An 18,548-nucleotide genomic window follows, 5' to 3' on the forward strand; every position below is an offset into this window, starting at 1 on the left:
CCCCGGTGTGTGTGTGTATTCTGATCTGTGAACCCCGGTGTGTGTGTATTCTGATCTGTGACCCCCGGTGTGTGTGTATTCTGATCTGTGACCCCCGGTGTGTGTGTATTCTGATCTGTGACCCCCCGGTGTGTGTGTATTCTGATCTGTGACCCCCCGGTGTGTGTGTATTCTGATCTGTGACCCCCGGTGTGTGTGTGTATTCTGATCTGTGACCCCGGTGTGTGTGTATATTCTGATCTGTGACCCCGGTGTGTGTGTATATTCTGATCTGTGACCCCCGGTGTGTGTATATTCTGATCTGTGACCCCCGGTGTGTGTGTGTATTCTGATCTGTGACCCCGGTGTGTGTGTGTATTCTGATCTGTGACCCCCGGTGTGTGTGTATTCTGATCTGTGACCCCCGGTGTGTGTGTGTATATTCTGATCTGTGACCCCCTGTGTGTGTGTGTATTCTGATCTGTGACCCCGGTGTGTGTGTGTATTCTGATCTGTGACCCCGGTGTGTGTGTGTATTCTGATCTGTGATCCCAGTGTGTGTGTGTGTGTGTGTGTGTGTGTATTCTGATCTGTGACCCCGGTGTGTGTGTGTGTGTATATTCTGATCTGTGACCCCCGGTGTGTGTGTGTATTCTGATCTGTGACCCCCGGTGTGTGTGTGTGTGTATTCTGATCTGTGACCCCCGGTGTGTGTGTGTATTCTGATCTGTGACCCCCGGTGTGTGTGTGTATTCTGATCTGTGACCCCGGTGTGTGTGTGTATTCTGATCTGTGACCCCGGTGTGTGTGTGTGTGTATATTCTGATCTGTGACCCCCGGTGTGTGTGTGTATTCTGATCTGTGACCCCCGGTGTGTGTGTGTATTCTGATCTGTGACCCCGGTGTGTGTGTGTATATTCTGATCTGTGACCCCCGGTGTGTGTGTGTATTCTGATCTGTGACCCCGGTGTGTGTGTATTCTGATCTGTGACCCCGGTGTCTGTGTGTATTCTGATCTGTGACCCCCGGTGTGTGTGTATTCTGATCTGTGACCCCGGTGTGTGTGTATTCTGATCTGTGACCCCCGGTGTGTGTGTATTCTGATCTGTGACCCCGGTGTCTGTGTGTATTCTGATCTGTGACCCCGGTGTCTGTGTGTATTCTGATTTGTGACCCCGGTGTGTGTAGTCTGGTTTTGCTCACTCATATCTATTGCCTGGTCACACCGGAGGCTCCTCTGTTTGGTTTTCTCTAATAAAATGTCCCCTTTTCATTTCCTAGAGAGCCCCATCTGGTGTATATCCGCAGGGTGAATGGGGGGGGGGGCCTGGCAGTGCGGGGGTTAACAGCGTCCCGTGTCTATTGACCTCCATTACAGTCGATAATCCTCTCCCCGTTTTCTAATCTGTTTTACACACTCCAGTGATCTCTCCTCCCCGCTCCGGCCTGGGAGGGTCCCGTCTGGACGGCAGATTGCCCCAAATGATCACTCCATAGAAGTAATCTCTCCGCCTGGGGGGGGGGGGGGGTGCTGAGCTTGTTTCTTCATAGTCCTGGGTGCTGGGGGGTGTTAGGACAGGGGTAGGTGCTGAGGTGGGGGTGTTAGGACAGGGGTAGGTGCGGATGTCGCGGGGGGGGGGGCAGAGATGGAGGGGGTCCAATGTATTATTATTATTGGAAGGCGGCATATAATAAGGATTAAGCAATGATCTGTTTTCACGCTGTAATGAGGTCACCCCCCCCCCTCCCTCCGGGTGACATGACAGCGGCGCGCTCTGATCGGAGGCCGTCATCCTTCTCCTTCATTAAATCATTCTGTTTCCACTTTATCATTCCTGTACCTGGCGTTGACACAGAGATTCTGGAGGGGTCCCTGAAAAAGTGTAGGAGCTTCTTCTGCACATTTGTCGGGCGGATAGGCTGCCTTATGCGCATCGCACGAATATGCATGAAAAAAGCGCAAACCCCCCCCCTGCAAAAATGCACGTTCCTGCTACACTAGGTGTAAATGGGGCCTTATACATATACACTGATAGTCCCCCCACACAGGAGATCGGTCTATCGTTTCATTCTGAATGCCGACACACCACAATGCAGGACAAACTGGACTTGTGGCGACATTCTTACGTGTAAACGCAACGCTCAGGTGTGACGTCACCAGCGCCATATTATAGTTCAATAAATAGAATCCTATTAGACAATAATCAGCCGTTATTCCCGGCACAGTCACTGCGAGGATCAATGCCGGCAAACTCCAAATCTCGACAGCCAATCAGATCTCAGCGACCGGTCAAATCCGTTATTGGGGCTCCTTCACACTGATTCGTTTTTTGCTGCGTTTTTTTTTTTACCTTGCTAAATAAAATGCAAAAAAAAAATGTTTTTCCTTTTTAAATCCTTTTGGGACTGTTCACACCACTGCGCTGCGGGGTTCGGTGCGTTTTTAAAAAGTCCTTTTCAAAGCCGCACCAACAAAACGTAGGTCCCCAATGGAATTAATGGAACAGCTACCAAAAACGTATCAAAGACGCAACCCCGTTGCGCTTTTGGTGCGTTTTGCATGCTGGAAAATAAGCACCCAGAAGACACACCGGAAATGCATAAAAAACGCATAAAAAACATATATATATATATATATATATATATATATATATATATATATATATATATATATATATAAATAAAATTTGTATATATATATATACGTTTTTTTTGTTTCAGCGAAGCAGTGTGAATTATGGGGGTCCCTGCACTCTGCACCCAATTAGATTGAACAGATTTCTGTTATGGTGGAAATGCAGGTCAACCACTGAAAACCAAATTCTTACATTAGAAATCAAAAGTTTTACATTAAAATCGAAATAAAAAGTTTTAAATTAGAAATCCATAAAAAACGCATTTAAACACATCTCAACGTACACGTCAAGACGCACATAAACACACCGTGATGCACATTAGGATACGTGCTGACATTTATTACAAACTGAGTTGCAAATACGCAATAATGCACATTAAGCCTAGGTTCAGGCTTTTGCATGCTGGGAACGCACGCAAAATCGCACCCTTTGGTGAAACACAGAGAAATTCTTAATGGAACCCCCCCCCCCACATCATGTCGCACATTTTTGCGAGCGCCAAACCACATGGCGCGGCAGTGCCATGTAGTTGAGTGTGACGTGTTTTTTAAATGAGTCAGTGACTTCGTTTTTTTATTTCTCGCGCGTAGGACATTCACGCCATTCACACAACACGCGGGAACGCAGCGTAGGTGTGAACCAACCAACTCTTCTTGCTGGATTCCCTATACATTCCTCCCCACCCCCCTGTTGTGTTTTTTATTGAAAAGAATGAAAATTCATCAAAATGCATATCAACACATCGCTGTGCCTTGGGGTAGCTTCACATTTGCGCAATAGAGCATGTTACTACAACACATGGAAAACATGCGTCCCTTTTTTGCAGGTGTGCTGCAAGGCCATTAACTCTTAACTTTGTTAACCTTTCCCAAACGCACGGAGACATGTGTTTTGGCGTGGCATGATTTTTAAAAAAAGGGGTCATTCACTTTAGTGCGATTTTCACATATAGAGCAGTCTATTGAAAAAAAATGGGCTGCCCTGAATGTGACGTGTGAAAATGCACAAAAGCGTGCACGCACCATCGCACCCACATAGGTGTGGATGGAGCCTCAGGCCCCTTTCACACTTGTGCGACTTTTCCTGCAACTTTGGACATCGGAGTCGCATGACAAGTCGTACCCCATGATTCCCAATGGTAACAGTTCATATCTGTGCGACTTCAAGTCGCACCAACTTCAAAGTAGTCCCTGTACTACTTTGGTCCGACTTTGATGCGAGTTGAGGTCCATAGACCTCAAGTTTACACAGGAATTCCCTGAAATCGCGTCAAAATCGCAGTAAATTTGTGGCGAAATCATGCGGGTACGGCAGTGTGAAAGGGGCCTGAGGCTGCATTCCTACTTGAGCGTCGGTCAATTTTACAGGGATTTTTTTTTTGCACTTATACAGGAGCTTTTTTTAGTGTGTTTGAGCATTTCTTGTTGTAATTATTTTTAGCTAATGGAAAGTTAGTTACTAGGGGTAACAGAATGGTCATTTTTTTTTTAGCATTTGTGCAAGCATTTTTTGTGTTTTGAGTGTTTCTCCTTTTTTTATTTTATTTTTTTTATTTTGAGCCAGTAGAAAAGTAGTTACTGGGGAAACATAATGGTCTTTTTTTATCTTTTTTTTTCAGAATTTATACAGGCTTTTTTTTTTTTTTTTTTTTTCTTTTAATATTTCTTGTGTTAATATTTTTTAGCCAATGGAAAACTACGGTAGTTACTAGGCAAAACAGAATGGTATTTTTTTATTTTAGCATTTGTAAAGGCTTTTTTTTTTGTTTGGGGCATTTCTTGTTTTAATTAATTTTAACCAATGAAGAACTAGGGGAAATAGACTGGTCGAGTTGTTGTTTTGTTTTTTTTGGGGTTTTTTTTAGCATTTTTGTACAGGCTTTTTTGTGTTTTTAGTTACTAGGGGAAATAGAATGGTCGAGGTTTTTTTTTATTTTTTTATTTTATATATATATATTTTTTTTTGAGCATTTCTTTAATTAATTTTAGGCAATGGAAAACTAGTTTCTTGGAGAAACAGTATAGTTTTTTTTTTTTTACTTTTTTTTTTTTTTCTATCGCATTTTTCAAGTTTACCATTGAAGTCTGTTGGGGCCAAAAATGGTTAAAGCTTGAACGAAGCTCATGTACTTTTTCGAGCTTAAAGTGACACGGACTGAGTCTACTGCCATCCACAGACGTAACAATCGGGGTCTGCCCACCACATTGGATAGTGGTCGCCTTAAGCCCCTCCCTTCATGTGTTTTTTGTCTGCTGGATCCAACACCACCAGCGACGCTTTCGGTCCCACTCATTCTAAATGGCACCCCGATTTTGGTGCGCTTGGTGTGCGTCAGAATGGCGCTGCAGTCGCAGTAAAACGGACCTGTAAAAATGTCATGAAGCTTGTTGCCCAAAAAGGGAGCAGGAGCTTCTTTCAGGCGACAAGCGCGCCTAGGGCAGCCTATTGGTGTGAATGGGCTGGCCTAGGCGTGACGCGCTAAATCACGTGAATCTCCAACACAAAACTGCGAGTGTGAATTGAGCCTAAGATATTGGAATAATGTTTTTGTTATTTTCTACATTTTTATTCATTATTAATCCGGGCCCATTCACATTGTGTTCTTTGGTGGTGCGACGGTGCATGCGTTAAACGCGTGTTATGGAACGCATGGATGTGCACTGTGTTAGGGTGGCCTGTTTATTATTGATCACAAGGGATGGAAAAATGCGAATGGCCCCCTTTTTTAAAAAAAATGGAGCACGCCCAGTGCGTGGTATGTGACGCAGCGCAGTGCGTTTACAATACGCATCAACGCATGCTTCCTGGCACGCACAGCCGTGACGCACAAGTTGGTGAACACCGCCCCATACCTGACACAAGCTGCTTGTTAATAAGGATACATTTTATATCCACAATCCTCAGATAACAAGAACGATCGTGTTTGGATTATGTCGTATTTCTGCAGATCCCGGAAGGGGCCCCTCTGTGTTCAGGAGACGCTCGGCGTTCCGGGCGGGCAGGGGTTAATCGTGGCCTTTCCGTAGCCGGGTGGCGCTGTGGGAATTCGCATTAGAAGTGGTTACATTTGATAAAAGATCAGACTGGCGGGTAAATCCGGAGAGGCCGGCGGTTAATTTGCTCGGCTCCTAATAACACGGGAGGTAAATATTTAATACACAGGTGACGCTCTGGCCTTTTATTCAGGTTTCCAGCCGTGTTACATGATATACCCTGACACCGGGAAGAGCTCCGCACACTGCTCCCAGGGGCCACACCGCTCTCTACTAGGGGCCCCCGGGGGGGAGGAGATCGGTGAAGACCAAATATAAATTAAAAAAAAAAAAAAAAAAGGACCTGTGTAAATAAAATAAAAAAGCAGAACAGATATAATGAAACCGATCATAGAGCTCAGTGACAGCCGAGTGAGAAATATGTACAATCATAAATATATATACAGTACACAGCATTTCATTGCGTCCTCTGATGGCACCAAGACACGGCTTATTTCTACTATTGGGTTTATTGGATGATTTAAATATGATGTGGTGGGTTAAGCTCACCACACACATCAGATCTCCTAAGCACAAGCTGCCTGCCCACCATTATGCAGGAGGAACTCAAAGACAGTAGTCCTTGTTAGAGTAATATAAAGCAGAAACATTGGACTGTCCCCAAAGTACTTCATTATCTCCTAACCAAGGCTTACAATCTGATTGTATTCTGGTCTCTCCTCTTTTCTAGCTCTTTCTCACTCATTCTTTCTCTCTTGCTGTTTGTATCTCAATCTCGCATTCTCCTTTTCTTTCCTCTTTTTTTTTTTTCTTTCTTTCCCTTCCTTCTTTCTCTCCTTCTTTCTTTCTCAGTCTATTTCGCTTCATTTCTTTTTCTCTTTCTCTCCCATTCTTTCTTTTTCTCCTTTTCTTCTTTCTCTTTCTCTCTTTCTTTTCATTTTTCTTTTCATTTCTTTCACCTCCTCTTTCTCTTTCTCCATTTCTTTCTCTTTTTTTTCTTTTTTCTCCTTTCTTTCTCTACCTTTATTTCTCTTTCTCTTTTTCTCCCTTTCTCTTCCTTTCTTTTTCTTTTCTTTCTCTTCCTTTCTCTTTTTCTCTTCCTTTCTCTTCTCTTCTCTTCTCTTCTCTCCTCTCCTCTCTCCTCTCTCCTCTCCCTCTCTCCTCTCCCTCTCCCTCTCCCTCTCCCTCTCCTCTTCTCTTCTCCTCTCTTCTTTCTCCTCCTTTTCTTCATTTTTTTTCTCCCATTCTCCTCCTTTCTTTCTCCCTTTCTTTCTCTTCTCCTCTTTCTCCTCCTTTCTTTCTCCTCTTTCTCCTTTCTTTCTCCTCCTTTCTTTATCCTCCTTTCTTTTTCTTCTTTCTTTCTCTTCTTTCTTTCTCCTCCTTCTCTTCTCCTTTCTTTCTCTTCTCCTTTCTTTCTCCTTCTTTCTCTTCTCCTCCTTACTTTCTCCTCTTTTCACTCCCCCCCCCTCTCTCTCTCTCTCTCTCTCTCTCTCTCTCTCTCTCTCTCTCGCTCGCTCGCTCTTTCTCTCTCTCTTTCTCTCTCTCTCAATAGCTCTATACACTCAACAATCTGATTGTACAATCTCCTTTACATCTACCAACAACTATAATGTAGAAAGCTGTGCAACTGGCCGTGGTTCAGTAAATACGGACAGCCAGCCCCCCCCCCCCCCCCCCCCCATCGGTGATGAAGAGGTTAACCCATCCACGCTGTCTCGTGTTTCTCGCAGTGTTTGCACTGGTGGGTCTGCGTGCGCCGGGTCGGGATCGGATGTCGCAGGAAACAGTGAGGATAAAGCCATGAAAGGCGCACGGATTAAATATTTACTCTCTGCCCTCCCTGTGTTGTCTGTCATCCCGAGCGCAAATTATCCAAACAATAACCTGACCGGCGAGGTGCAAGGCGCTTACAGGTCACATGACACTTTCTCCATCTTCCCTTCATGGAGAGAGGGGGGGGGGGGGGGGCTCACCAATTCCAGATCAGGGGGGGGGACCCCCTCACCAATTCCAGATCGGGGGGGTTCTGTCCAAATATTACATAATCCACTAATACTCTCATACTCCTGTTGGCTAGATCTGAGAATTGCGGATTTAAATCTCGATCTCGCTGTAACAAATGTTTATTTAAAGCGGTATTAAACCCAAAAGCAAACATTTATCATTGCAGCTTACCAGTTCTTACATGTGATGGCTGCATTAGTTTTCTTTTTTTTTGGCTTTCTTTCTTTTATTTTCATCTGGTAATTCACCAGCAAGTCTGTTGTTTTTCAGAAGAACAAGCCCTCTTCCAGATGTATCATTTACAGACATTTACCATTTACCACTGACAGGGGTGCTTGCAATGATCTGCTTTTATTTATTCACGTAAAACCTTTATCCCAAAATGAAAAAAAGTTTGCTGTAACCGAATATATAGCTGGAGTTTGGCTTCAGTTAGTGTATCTAAATCTGCTAGTATATCTAACACTCCCCTCCCCCCAGACTGACAATGCTGCTTTCCAAAGGTGCTCCTTCATCCAGAGTGAAGGCACTCTAATACAGCAGGTTTGTTACTGGCCAGATCACCAAGTAAAAATAAAAAAAAGAAAGCCTAAAAAGAAAACTAATGGAGCCATCACATCTAATAATTGGTAAGCTGCAATATATATAATTTTTTTTAGTTTTTGGGTTATATACCGCTTTAGGGTCCATTCACACCATGCACGGAGCATGCGCACGTTCCTGCTCATCCATCCTGCGTAGGGCAGCTTATTCATTTCAATGGGCTGCCTTACATGCAGAAGAAGTCCCTGATTTTTTTTTTTTTGCAAAATTGTGCTGAACCAAACCACTTGGTGCTGCGGCAGCATGCGTTTTCAACACCGCTGATTGTCTGCTAAAGGGCAGCAAGAACGCATCAAAAAATGCACCTGTGTTGCAGTTTTGATGTATTTTTTGAGTTGCATGACCTATGAAAAGCACACCATAAGCAAGGTAAAATCGCGCCAAAATTGCGGTAAAATCGCAGATGTTTTCGGCAGCCATTATCGGCACTTTTTTGCTTTCGGCACAAACCCTTTTTTTGGCGGCTGAAATTTCGTTGCATCACTAGTTGTCACCCATGTAATATGTACAGCGGTGGATAGGGTGAGCTTTAACGCCCGTATGCCGCACATATGTGTCCATGGGCAGCAGAGGTTTCTGCGCTGAGCGTGCCCAATGCACTCTCTCCCAGCTCACTGGCTGAGCTGTCAAGGACCGTGCCCGGACTCTACTAATGATCAGGAGCCGCCGGGACCGGCTCTGGCTCCTGATCACGTGACCACCAATGACCATGGTCACATGATTGGGCAGGTCTCCCCACCCCACCGGAGGTAATAAAGGGATGTCCAGGGCTGGGAAAGAAGGGGTTAATAGGCAGGATCTGTTGGGGGTTTCATTGCCGCTATCATCCAATGGGATGGAAGAATGGGACACAGCTGTTTAACCCCTGCACTGCCAGGTGCACAGACCCAGGTGAGGGTTCTGGGTGGTATTCCTGGTTCTGATTCAGTAGAATTGATTATTGGGGGCTCTATAGGTATAGGATGTATTGAGAACCGGAGGCGGGGGTGGGGGGGTTCATCCTCTGGATCATTGATCATTGATTGGTCTTGGTGTGAAGTTTGCTGTATGGAAGGAATGTTATGTATGGAAACGCACAGAGCGGCGCAGTGCCCTCTCCTGCCCGTCACCGCACTACTCAAGCCGTCAGAACCATAAACCTATAGAGGGAGGAATGTGGAGGCCGATATCACTGACTTCTTAAGGAAAATGCCAGTTGTTTGGCTGATATGCTGATCTGCCCGATTTAAAGTGTTACTAAACCCACAACAGTAAAATCAGTCTGTATATGCAGTAAAGCATGCTTGTTATACTCACTGTGGAACCTAAGGGGTTAATCCTCTGAATCGTTTAAAAAGGCTGTTTGATCCTGTCTTCTCTGATCCTCCCCTTCTTGCAGATTCCCCAATGTATCTCCTGATAGAACAGAGCCTTGGGGGCACTCTGCACATGCTCAGTTTGGTGTGTATTGCTAGAAAGTTTTTCTATTTTTTTTTTTTTCTTGGGAGAGTGCATGTGATCAGTACAGGGCCAATCAGCACTGTCCAGACAAAGTCAGGGGTCCTGCATCCTGATAGGACAGTCGGCAGAGAATGAAAACTCCTCCTACAAGCTTTAACCAGACACTGATAGGAGTCACAAGACTGCTATATACTGCTGATGAGAAAAAGTATCTAGCCATTTATATTCACTAAAATAATTGCATTTCCGTGTTCTGTGTACTGTGGGAGAACAGATATAATGAATGCAGGCTGCTGGGTTCAGTGAAGCTTTAAGGAAATGCCAGTTGCTTGGCTGATATGTGGATCCAATGGATTTAAAGCTGAGCTCTGATCAGATGTATAAAAAATGCCAATAGCCCCCCCCCCCCCCCTCATATGTTTAGGAGCCAGCAGGATTTATTTCAGAAGACGGCTCCACTGACAACACTGGGGAACTTTAGAAAATGAGGTGCCAGCTGTAATCTTTAAAATAGTGTTAAACCCACAGCATTTTTTTTCAGTTGAACAACTTCACAGCCGGTTTCCCACTGCGCATGCACGAGTCGCACTGCGCTTTGTGAGCTGTCCCGCAGTCTTCTCCTATGTGTCCCAGAAGGCTGCGGGGGGAAGAACATTGTCGGAAATCACTGCAGCAATCTGATCTGACCCGGCATTGGGAGCGGGTACCTGTCAAAAGCAGGCACCAAAAGGGGGGGTAGGGGTGGAGGCAGATGTGCGGAGCTTCTCCTTTTGGGTGGAGCTCCGCTTTAGGCTGGCCATAGATCGATCAAAAGTTGGCCGGTTAAAGCGGAGCTCCACCCTGCCCTGCATCTTTGGACCCAAATATGGCAGTGGAGGGTCCAAACATGCAGGGTGGAGTGCCGCTTTAACCTGCCAAATTTTGATCGATCTGTTGCCAGCCTAAAGCACAGCTCCACCCAAAAGGGGAAGCTCCGCTCATCTGCCGCCCCCCCTACCCCCCCTTTTGATGCCTGCTTTTGACAGGTACCCACTCCTATTTCCTGTTGAGTTCGCCACAGCAAACTGATCCGCTTTAAATCAGTATTTATTAAACCCAAAACCAAAAACGTAATATATTACAGCTTACCAATCATTAGATGTGGTGGCTGCATTTGTTTTCCTTTCTTTGGCATTTCCCCTCTGTTTTCACCTGGTGAACTGGCCAGTGACACCCCTGTATTAGTGAGACATAACTCTGGAGGAATGAGAACAGGAGGCACAGCAGACAGCATTGTCAGTCTGGGGGGGAGGGTAGTGTTAAATGTATTGGCAGATTTAGATATACTAGCAAAGTGAAGCCAAACTCCAGCTCACACTTTATAAGCAGTTACAGCAAACTGTTTTTTTCCCTTCGTGGATAAGGGTTTTTTTGCTGGAGAGCTTGAGCTTGTGAAAAACAGATTTGCTGGCTGGATCACCAGATGAAAATAGAAGAAAGCCTAAAGAAAACAAATGCAGCCATCCCATCTAAGGCTCCATTCACACCAATGCGTTTTTTCATGCTCTTTGCAGAAATGCAGGATATTTTTTTAATATGGGTTCCTATGGAACACTTTCACATCGATGCATTTTTGTGCCTCTGCATTTTTGGAAAGAATTAGGGACTTTTTAAAACGCAAAACGCTGCTTTTTTTTTTTGGTTATGCAGAAAAGTATGTAGTGCATTTTTACAGCGATTTTGTTGCAATTTGCGTTTTGCGGTTTTAATTCTGCCCCTAAAAAAGCATAAAAAAAATGCAAATCACTGCAAAATAGCGGTAAAATGGCAGTAAAAAAAAAAAAATGTGGAAAGTACAGCAAAAAGCACTGCAGAAAAGCTCAAAAGCAACATGCATAGATGTGAATCGAGCCTTCGAATTGGTAAGCTGCAATATAATGTTTGCTTTTGGGTTTAATACCAGTTTACAGGGTGTATTTGATTTAAATCAACTCGATTTTAAATCACCATTTTTAAAGAGCAACTGCCCGCTAACAGGCGCTGCCATGATGGATCTGAAATGACAGGTGCTCTTTAAATGTGAGGACTCGTTCTTGCTGGTAATTAGAATCTTTTAATATTTGCAAAATGAAGATTCCCTATTTAGACTAAGCTGTCAGGTTAGTAAAACCGTGATATCAGAACCGATTTTTGTTTAATCACGCATAGCTGGAGAACTACTCAAATTCTTTTATTTAATTAAAGCAATAACATTGCCAGTGCATGTTCTCTCAGCTTGGATTCATCGAACGAGTTTACCAAAAATGTAAGTATTGCAGAATATACAGCCTCGTGCTACACAACTAAGCTCCATTTCATGCTGAATAAACAAAATTATTAATGTATCTTAAATAGAAAACGATCTATAGATAGATTTTTACTCCAAAAGCATTTTATTTAAATAAATTTGATAAAAATCGAAAAAAATCTGATTTAAATTAAAAAAATCAGATTTCTATCTATCCTGCTACTTTGAGGCTGGTTTCACGCTAGAGATCCCAGCAGGATTCCGGTGAGTCTCCATTCACTGTTTCAGGTCCAATTTCAGCCTGAATTCTGGGCTGAATTCAGACCTGAAACAGCCCAAAAGACGCACAGGACTCCTGGGCAATTCGCACTGGAGCCACTGCGGACATGTGCTCCATAGAGAGCCGATCACAATCTCCTGACATGCGAATTGGATGCGTGGAAATCCATATCCAATTCGCAATAGTGTGAGCCCAGCCTAAATCTTTCAGTCAGTATCATTCTTGGAGTTCCTCTTAAAGGGACCAGAGAAGAGAGTCCGCTTTGTAGAAACAGTTGTCCAACCTAGAACTGGCCAGGGGAATCCTACAGAACTGAGGAATAATTCTCCCAAGACCATGGCTGGAGCCCCCCACATAACCCGTGCCCCTAAAAATTACAGCTGGCACCTAACTTTTCAGGCTCTCTGTAGTTGTCAATGGAGATGGCTCCTAAAATAAAATAAACCAACCTTGAATTTTATAATCTGTCTACCCCTGCCCTAGACTAAAGAAGCTTTAGGATCTTAAAGTGGAAGTCAACCCATCGATTTAACATTCTCAAACAGTTACATTCCCAGTACGTGCCGGAAATGTAACTGTCACATTGGTTGTGCTCTCAACCAAACTGTCAAAGCATCCAATGGCTGGTTCATAACTGATCACATGTGCACCACCATGGCAGTTGAAAATTAAACAGAGGCCAAGATGGCAGCTTCCTTGGCTGAAAACCATAGGAAGGTTTACTTCCACGTGAAAGTGGTAACTCACTTTTTAAAGCTTGCTGACTGGTTGGGCTTTCATAACAGAAGAGACCTTATTGGTCTCGGCGTACATTTTTTACGGTACCTGCTATGTGATGTGACTCTGGTGTGTGGGAGTGATGTCATTTCGGCCTGGCCATGCAGCTGAACAGCCAGGACCGGAAAGGAAGATGGAAACACCTGGGAATGGTGACAGGTAGAAAAGAGAGGCTTCCACCATGTCAGGAAAAAAAAGTGTGGTGGTCCCAATCCCTACTTGACCATACCATGAAAAAACACCCCCAGGATGGGACTTTAAAAGACCACCAACACTGATACCAAGGCGTTTCCTGTTTCTACACCTTCGTAAAGGGGTACAAGTTGGAGAATGGTCACAAATATTAGCTCAATTGGAGAGATTCCATGTCATGAGCATAAAGAGTCCAATGTTGGAGAAGGCACAGGACGCTGTACAGGAAAAACACTGCTAACTTGAGAAAATCAGTTTTCACATCGGTGTAGTACCCAGTGTATGACAGCGAATGAGTTGCGGCTGTGAACAGTAAGTGCTGTGAAGGGCCGTGAAGACAGAGGCAGACCAGAGCCTCTCATAGAGCTGCTGGGTTAGCCAATGCTAACCAATGGTCCCTGACTCGGTGTGCCCAGTAGAAATAATGTCCATGTATAAAGCCTCGCTCCTGGATGAGTATGCCTGCTTCAAAGGAAGGTGTAGAAAGCGGAAACGCGTCGGGTATTTGGGTACATACCCAGCGGAGAGTATTAGTGTAATTTTTCATCTTGTTTGGTTTTTGTGTTTTGTCATGTAATGCTGTATGCACACTTATGCCGCGTACACACGGGCGGACTTTTCGATGGACTTTCCGACGGACTTTCGAATAAACGGACTTGCCTACACACGATCAACCAAAGTCCGACGGATTTGTACGTGATGACGTAGGACCGGACTAAAATAAGGAAGTTCACAGCGAGTAGCCAATAGCTGCCCTAGCGTCAGTATTTTCTGTCGGACTAGCATACAGACGAGCGGATTTTTCGACCGGACTCAAGTCCGTCGGAAAGATTTGAAACATGTTTCATTTCTAGGTCCGTCGAACTTTTGGGGGAAAAAAGTCAGCTGGAGCCCACACACGATCAAATTATCTGACGGAGTCCGGTCCGCCGGACCAAGTTTGCCGGAAAGTCCGCTCGTGTGTACGCGGCATTAGATGTTACACGTCTTTTTATATTTGCTCACTTGTTTATTTTTAACATTTGTAATAAACTTTTGTACATACAGTGTTGGTGGTCTTTTAAAGTCCCATCTAGGGGGTATTTTTTCATGGTATGTTTGACAGGTAGGTCTGTAATATGGTATTATGTGGTGCATACTGGCGCAATATGGCATAAACCTGCAGGGGACCATTTAATAATAATAATGATAAAAAAAAGTTTGATCAGCTTTAATGTGTGTGTGTGTGTGTGTGGCCTAATGCCATTTTTTTTATTTTGCTGACCGGAGTTCATATTTAAAGTCATTGGATCAGCGTGTCAGCCAAACTACTAGGCCAGGGATATCGGCCTCCAAATTCCTCCTTTCTTCAACAGCCAAAATTGAGAACTCCTTTGAGTTATCAGCAAGAGGGTTTACCTGAGAGCCAGGCAACTGGCATTTTAAAATTGTGCTCAGCAACTGTGTTTCTTCTTAGAGGAACTGTCTGGTGATATGAAGGTGCTCTGGTTATATCAATGTGTCATGACTGATGGGGGTGGGGGGGGTGTATTTAGGCCATGGACGGTGAGGAAAGTCCAAGGAATCCTGCCGGTGTGTTGTTTGTTCTTGAATATCATGAATATTTTCTAACAAATATTCTTCCAGGTGTGTGACGATCTGCTCCCCAGCGGACAGATGCTTCGGATTGGCTCCGCTAGCCATGCACAGTGCCTGTCACTTGCATGATGGGCATGGTGAGGGGCCGAGGAACGCTCATTTGTGATTGCATGTGTAGCCGACTCCATGCAATGTTGGTCACGTGTGCTCAGAGTTTGACTCTTTTTTTTTTCTTTTTCTCTTTCCTTCCTCTCTGCTCATGCCAACTTAGATGCCAATGACCTGCCAGGTGAGTCCCCAGCTCATCCAGCTAAGATTGTAGACTTAACCGGCAGAGATGACAGGGAGGGGGTTTGCATTTTCGTTTTCATTCACCTTCAATCCTTTTTCTGCTGTAAAGTCAGGAAGGAATTTGCAGAGCCATCTGCCATCTTTTTACCTGCTTGCCTACATGGTGACTAGTTAATTTTCCTTGGATTTCCTGCTTTAGAATTCCAGCTATGGCTGTCTTTACATGGTTACATTGATCCAGCTTGGACACACGTAACTATGCATATACCATACCTGTGGTATCCCTCTAGATTAGCCTATCTCAATCTTATTACCCCAAAGGAACCCTTAAAAAAAAAAAAAAAAATTTAGGTCTCGGGGAACCCTTACTAAAACTATTTTATCAGGTGTCAGTGGGGAAAGGATCCCTTACATTGGAGGTCAACAAGAATGCAATCATTACAGATAGCTTAAAAAGATAATTGGGTCATTCTGCTGGTTTTGCGAAGTAGCAACCTCTGGAGGAACCCTATGGTTTAAAAGAACCATGGTTGAGAATGACTGCTTTAGATGCTGGAAATCACTGTAGTAGACACAGCTATTCTAGTGATCTCCACCAGATTCCAGGTTCTATGTCGATCAACTGCCCTGAGGCGTTGAGCACAGGAGGCCGTCCACTTGGCATGGATGCAATTCAGGGGTTGATTTGCATTTGCTCAATGAATGCAAAGAGTTCTCTGGAAGAGGTGGAGAATGCGGGCAGTTATGCTCTCCACGTTGTCCAATCGGAGAACGCTTTGCATTCATTGAGAAAATACAGAGCATTCTCTGAATGGCGCCCATGCCAAGTGGTCCACCTCCTGTGTTCACTAGGCAGCAGGGCATTCACTCAGGACAGGACCTGGAAGCTAGTGGATAATACTGGATTAGCAGTGTCTACAACAGTGATTTCCATTTTGTAGAAGGATCCCACAGGTATGGTATATGCATAGTTATATTGGTCCAAGCTGGATCAATGTACTATGACAAAATATCCATACTTTTCTTCTTCTTTAGGCCCCATGCACACAGGCAGGAGAAAAGTGGCTTCAGAAATGTGCCAAAGCTGCGTTTTTGCAAACACGTTTAGCCACGTCAAGAACTTGCGCATTCATTTCATTGGCCAGAATTTATTCTGGCCATTAAAATGAATAAACGCTCAAGCACTTAATGCGCCTAGCATTTGGGCACGTTTAGACGCTATTTTGCATGTTTAGTCTAATTTTGGTGTGTTTTCAACCAAAACACTCTATTCCTGAACACACACGTGGTGATTTTTTTGCCTGTAAAAGCTCCTGCCCCCTACTATGAACACATTAACACACAGGCTAACATGGAGGGGTGTTTAGAGGCATAAAAAAGGTCCACATCTGTAAAAGTTTTGGAGCTCAAATGTGCATGAGGTCTTAAAGAATAACCTTATTTTTAATACAATTATCGAACCATCCCTCCCCAAGTCTTATATTTACCCATCTTTACAACTGAGACCTTAGCTGTGTGGCCTCTTCCCCAAAAGTCTCCTGTCCATGCTTCTTCCGGCAATCTCCATTCACTTCAATGGAACAGCCGTCAATTGTTGGAATGAATAACAGATGGCATTTTCGTAGAAATTAGTGGAGACCATGACGCACATGTACAGAATAGAGAGAAGTGGCTGTGCTGCTCCCAGCCATAGGTATAAGACCTGAAAGCATGCTAGCGGGGATAAAGGACATTTATAAAATGATTGTACCGCTATCCTTTCAAACAGCTGCGTCTGTGATTACGCGTTTTTTCCCTCCATGTCTTGGTTATAATAAAGATCTAGAAAGATGGATTGAAGGTAGAATGAAAACCCTAATGGGGAAAAGAATTAAAAGCTGATTAAAGATTGATTTAAAATGATTAGAGTAACTGCATTGTCTTGTTTTTATCATTTGGAAAAAGCAATGATTGCACCTCTTAGCATTTCACCTGACACTGGTGTAAGTTTCCTCTGAGCGCTGTCAGTGCGCTGTGCTATTGATACCTAAAACAGGGAATGACTAAACACTTGAGCAGGTGTTTAGTCATTCCCTGTTTTAGGTATCAATAGCACCAGTTTCCATAATCAACATCATTTAGTGATAAATAACTGATGTAGGGTTGGAGGAATCATCAAGGCCTCTTTCATACGGGTGTACTTGAGTGCATGCCCTTGCAAGGGCCATTTTTGCTCACATGAGGTTGTACTAGACGTTCTGGGGCATGGCTTTCAAATTGAGAGCAGTGGCTGTGTCTGTGCTGCTGTTGTGTCCCAATTGACACGAATAGGACTGCCTGCACAGGGAAGCATGGAACACCTGCAGGCAAACACTTGAAGACAAACATGGCTCCCCACACACACGTCCGCCTAAGTATGGCTGGTTGAACAAGGCCTAGTAGAGCAATGAAGTGTCTGAAGACTTGGAGGCATTCTGGACATTCAGAAGTTTCCACCTCAGTTAGAAGTTCTCTCCTCAGTCCGTACTGGGTTTGAGGTGCAGGTCAGTTGGAGGCCCTCTTTGCTTCTGCTGTGCCTACTGGGAGTTCAGAAGTTTCCACTTTAGATGTCTGTAGTCCATTCACAAGTTATCTCCTGAGTCCATCCTGGGTTTGAGGTGAAGATCAGTTGGGGGCCTGTTTGCTTCTGCTGGGCATTCAGAAGTTCCCACCTTGCATGTCTGTAGCCTAATTAGAGGTTCTCTCCTCAGTCCATCCTGGGTTTGAGGTGCAGGTCTGTTGGGGGCCTCTGTGCTTCTGCTGGACCTTCTGGGCATTCAGAAGTTCCCACCTTATATGTCTGTAGTCCATTCACAGGTTCTCTCCTGAGTCCGTCTTGGGTTTGAGGTGCAGGTCAGTTGGCGGTACGTTGCTTCTGCTGGGCCCTTATTAACTCTGTTCTTACTATGCTGAAGAAGCAGCTTTCCTGCATGGCCTAGAAAGCTGATATAGAGGGTGTGATGATGCTGAGGGTGCCATACTTCATTTAAAAAGTATGTGTCTCTACAATCCCCACTGAGGGCATTGTACTCTGCTGTGTAATGGTGTGTCTTATCTCTCTGCTCCTCTCTTCTTTCTCTTCTTCTTTTAAAGGGCTGGCCCATATCATGATGGAAGACCAAGGTACGCTTCCCCCACCATACCCATCTGGTCTCATCGCTTTTCCTTACCTTTCTGTGTATCATATTTCCTTTGACCTCCATTTGTTTCAGATGTCTTCTTTGAGTTGTTTGGTGTGCTGCTGTTTGAAGATGTGTGGAGTAGATGGGCTCACCTTGGTGGCCTGTAGACCCCTCATCTTGTCATATGTCCCTGTTGGCAACAGTTAATATGGTCTGCAGGAGACGATTAGCGGGGGGGGGGGGGGGGGGTTGGGGGAGTAATGGGGCATCTAAACAAAACCGTGGGATCCAAGTTGAATGTTCATGGGTTCCTGGTGACCTGACAGCAGAAATGTAACTCAGGAGTTCCAGTGGAACGATGAAGAATAA

General features: G+C 44.5%; 1 protein-coding gene across 1 annotated transcript in view; it reads left to right on the forward strand.

The window, feature by feature from the left end:
* Window positions 1-18,346, forward strand: part of LOC141116525 (neurexin-3-like) — a 46,357-nt gene extending 28,011 nt beyond the window's left edge. The window contains exons 3-5 of the mRNA XM_073608927.1: window positions 15,020-15,037; window positions 18,151-18,180; window positions 18,270-18,346. Coding sequence (XP_073465028.1) covers window positions 15,020-15,037; window positions 18,151-18,180; window positions 18,270-18,346 — 125 coding nt within the window. The remainder of the gene's footprint in view (window positions 1-15,019; window positions 15,038-18,150; window positions 18,181-18,269) is intronic.
* Window positions 18,347-18,548: the final 202 nt, after the last annotated feature.

This window comes from Aquarana catesbeiana, linkage group LG13 (assembly GCF_042186555.1).
Source record: "Aquarana catesbeiana isolate 2022-GZ linkage group LG13, ASM4218655v1, whole genome shotgun sequence".
Classification (NCBI taxonomy): domain Eukaryota; kingdom Metazoa; phylum Chordata; class Amphibia; order Anura; family Ranidae; genus Aquarana; species Aquarana catesbeiana.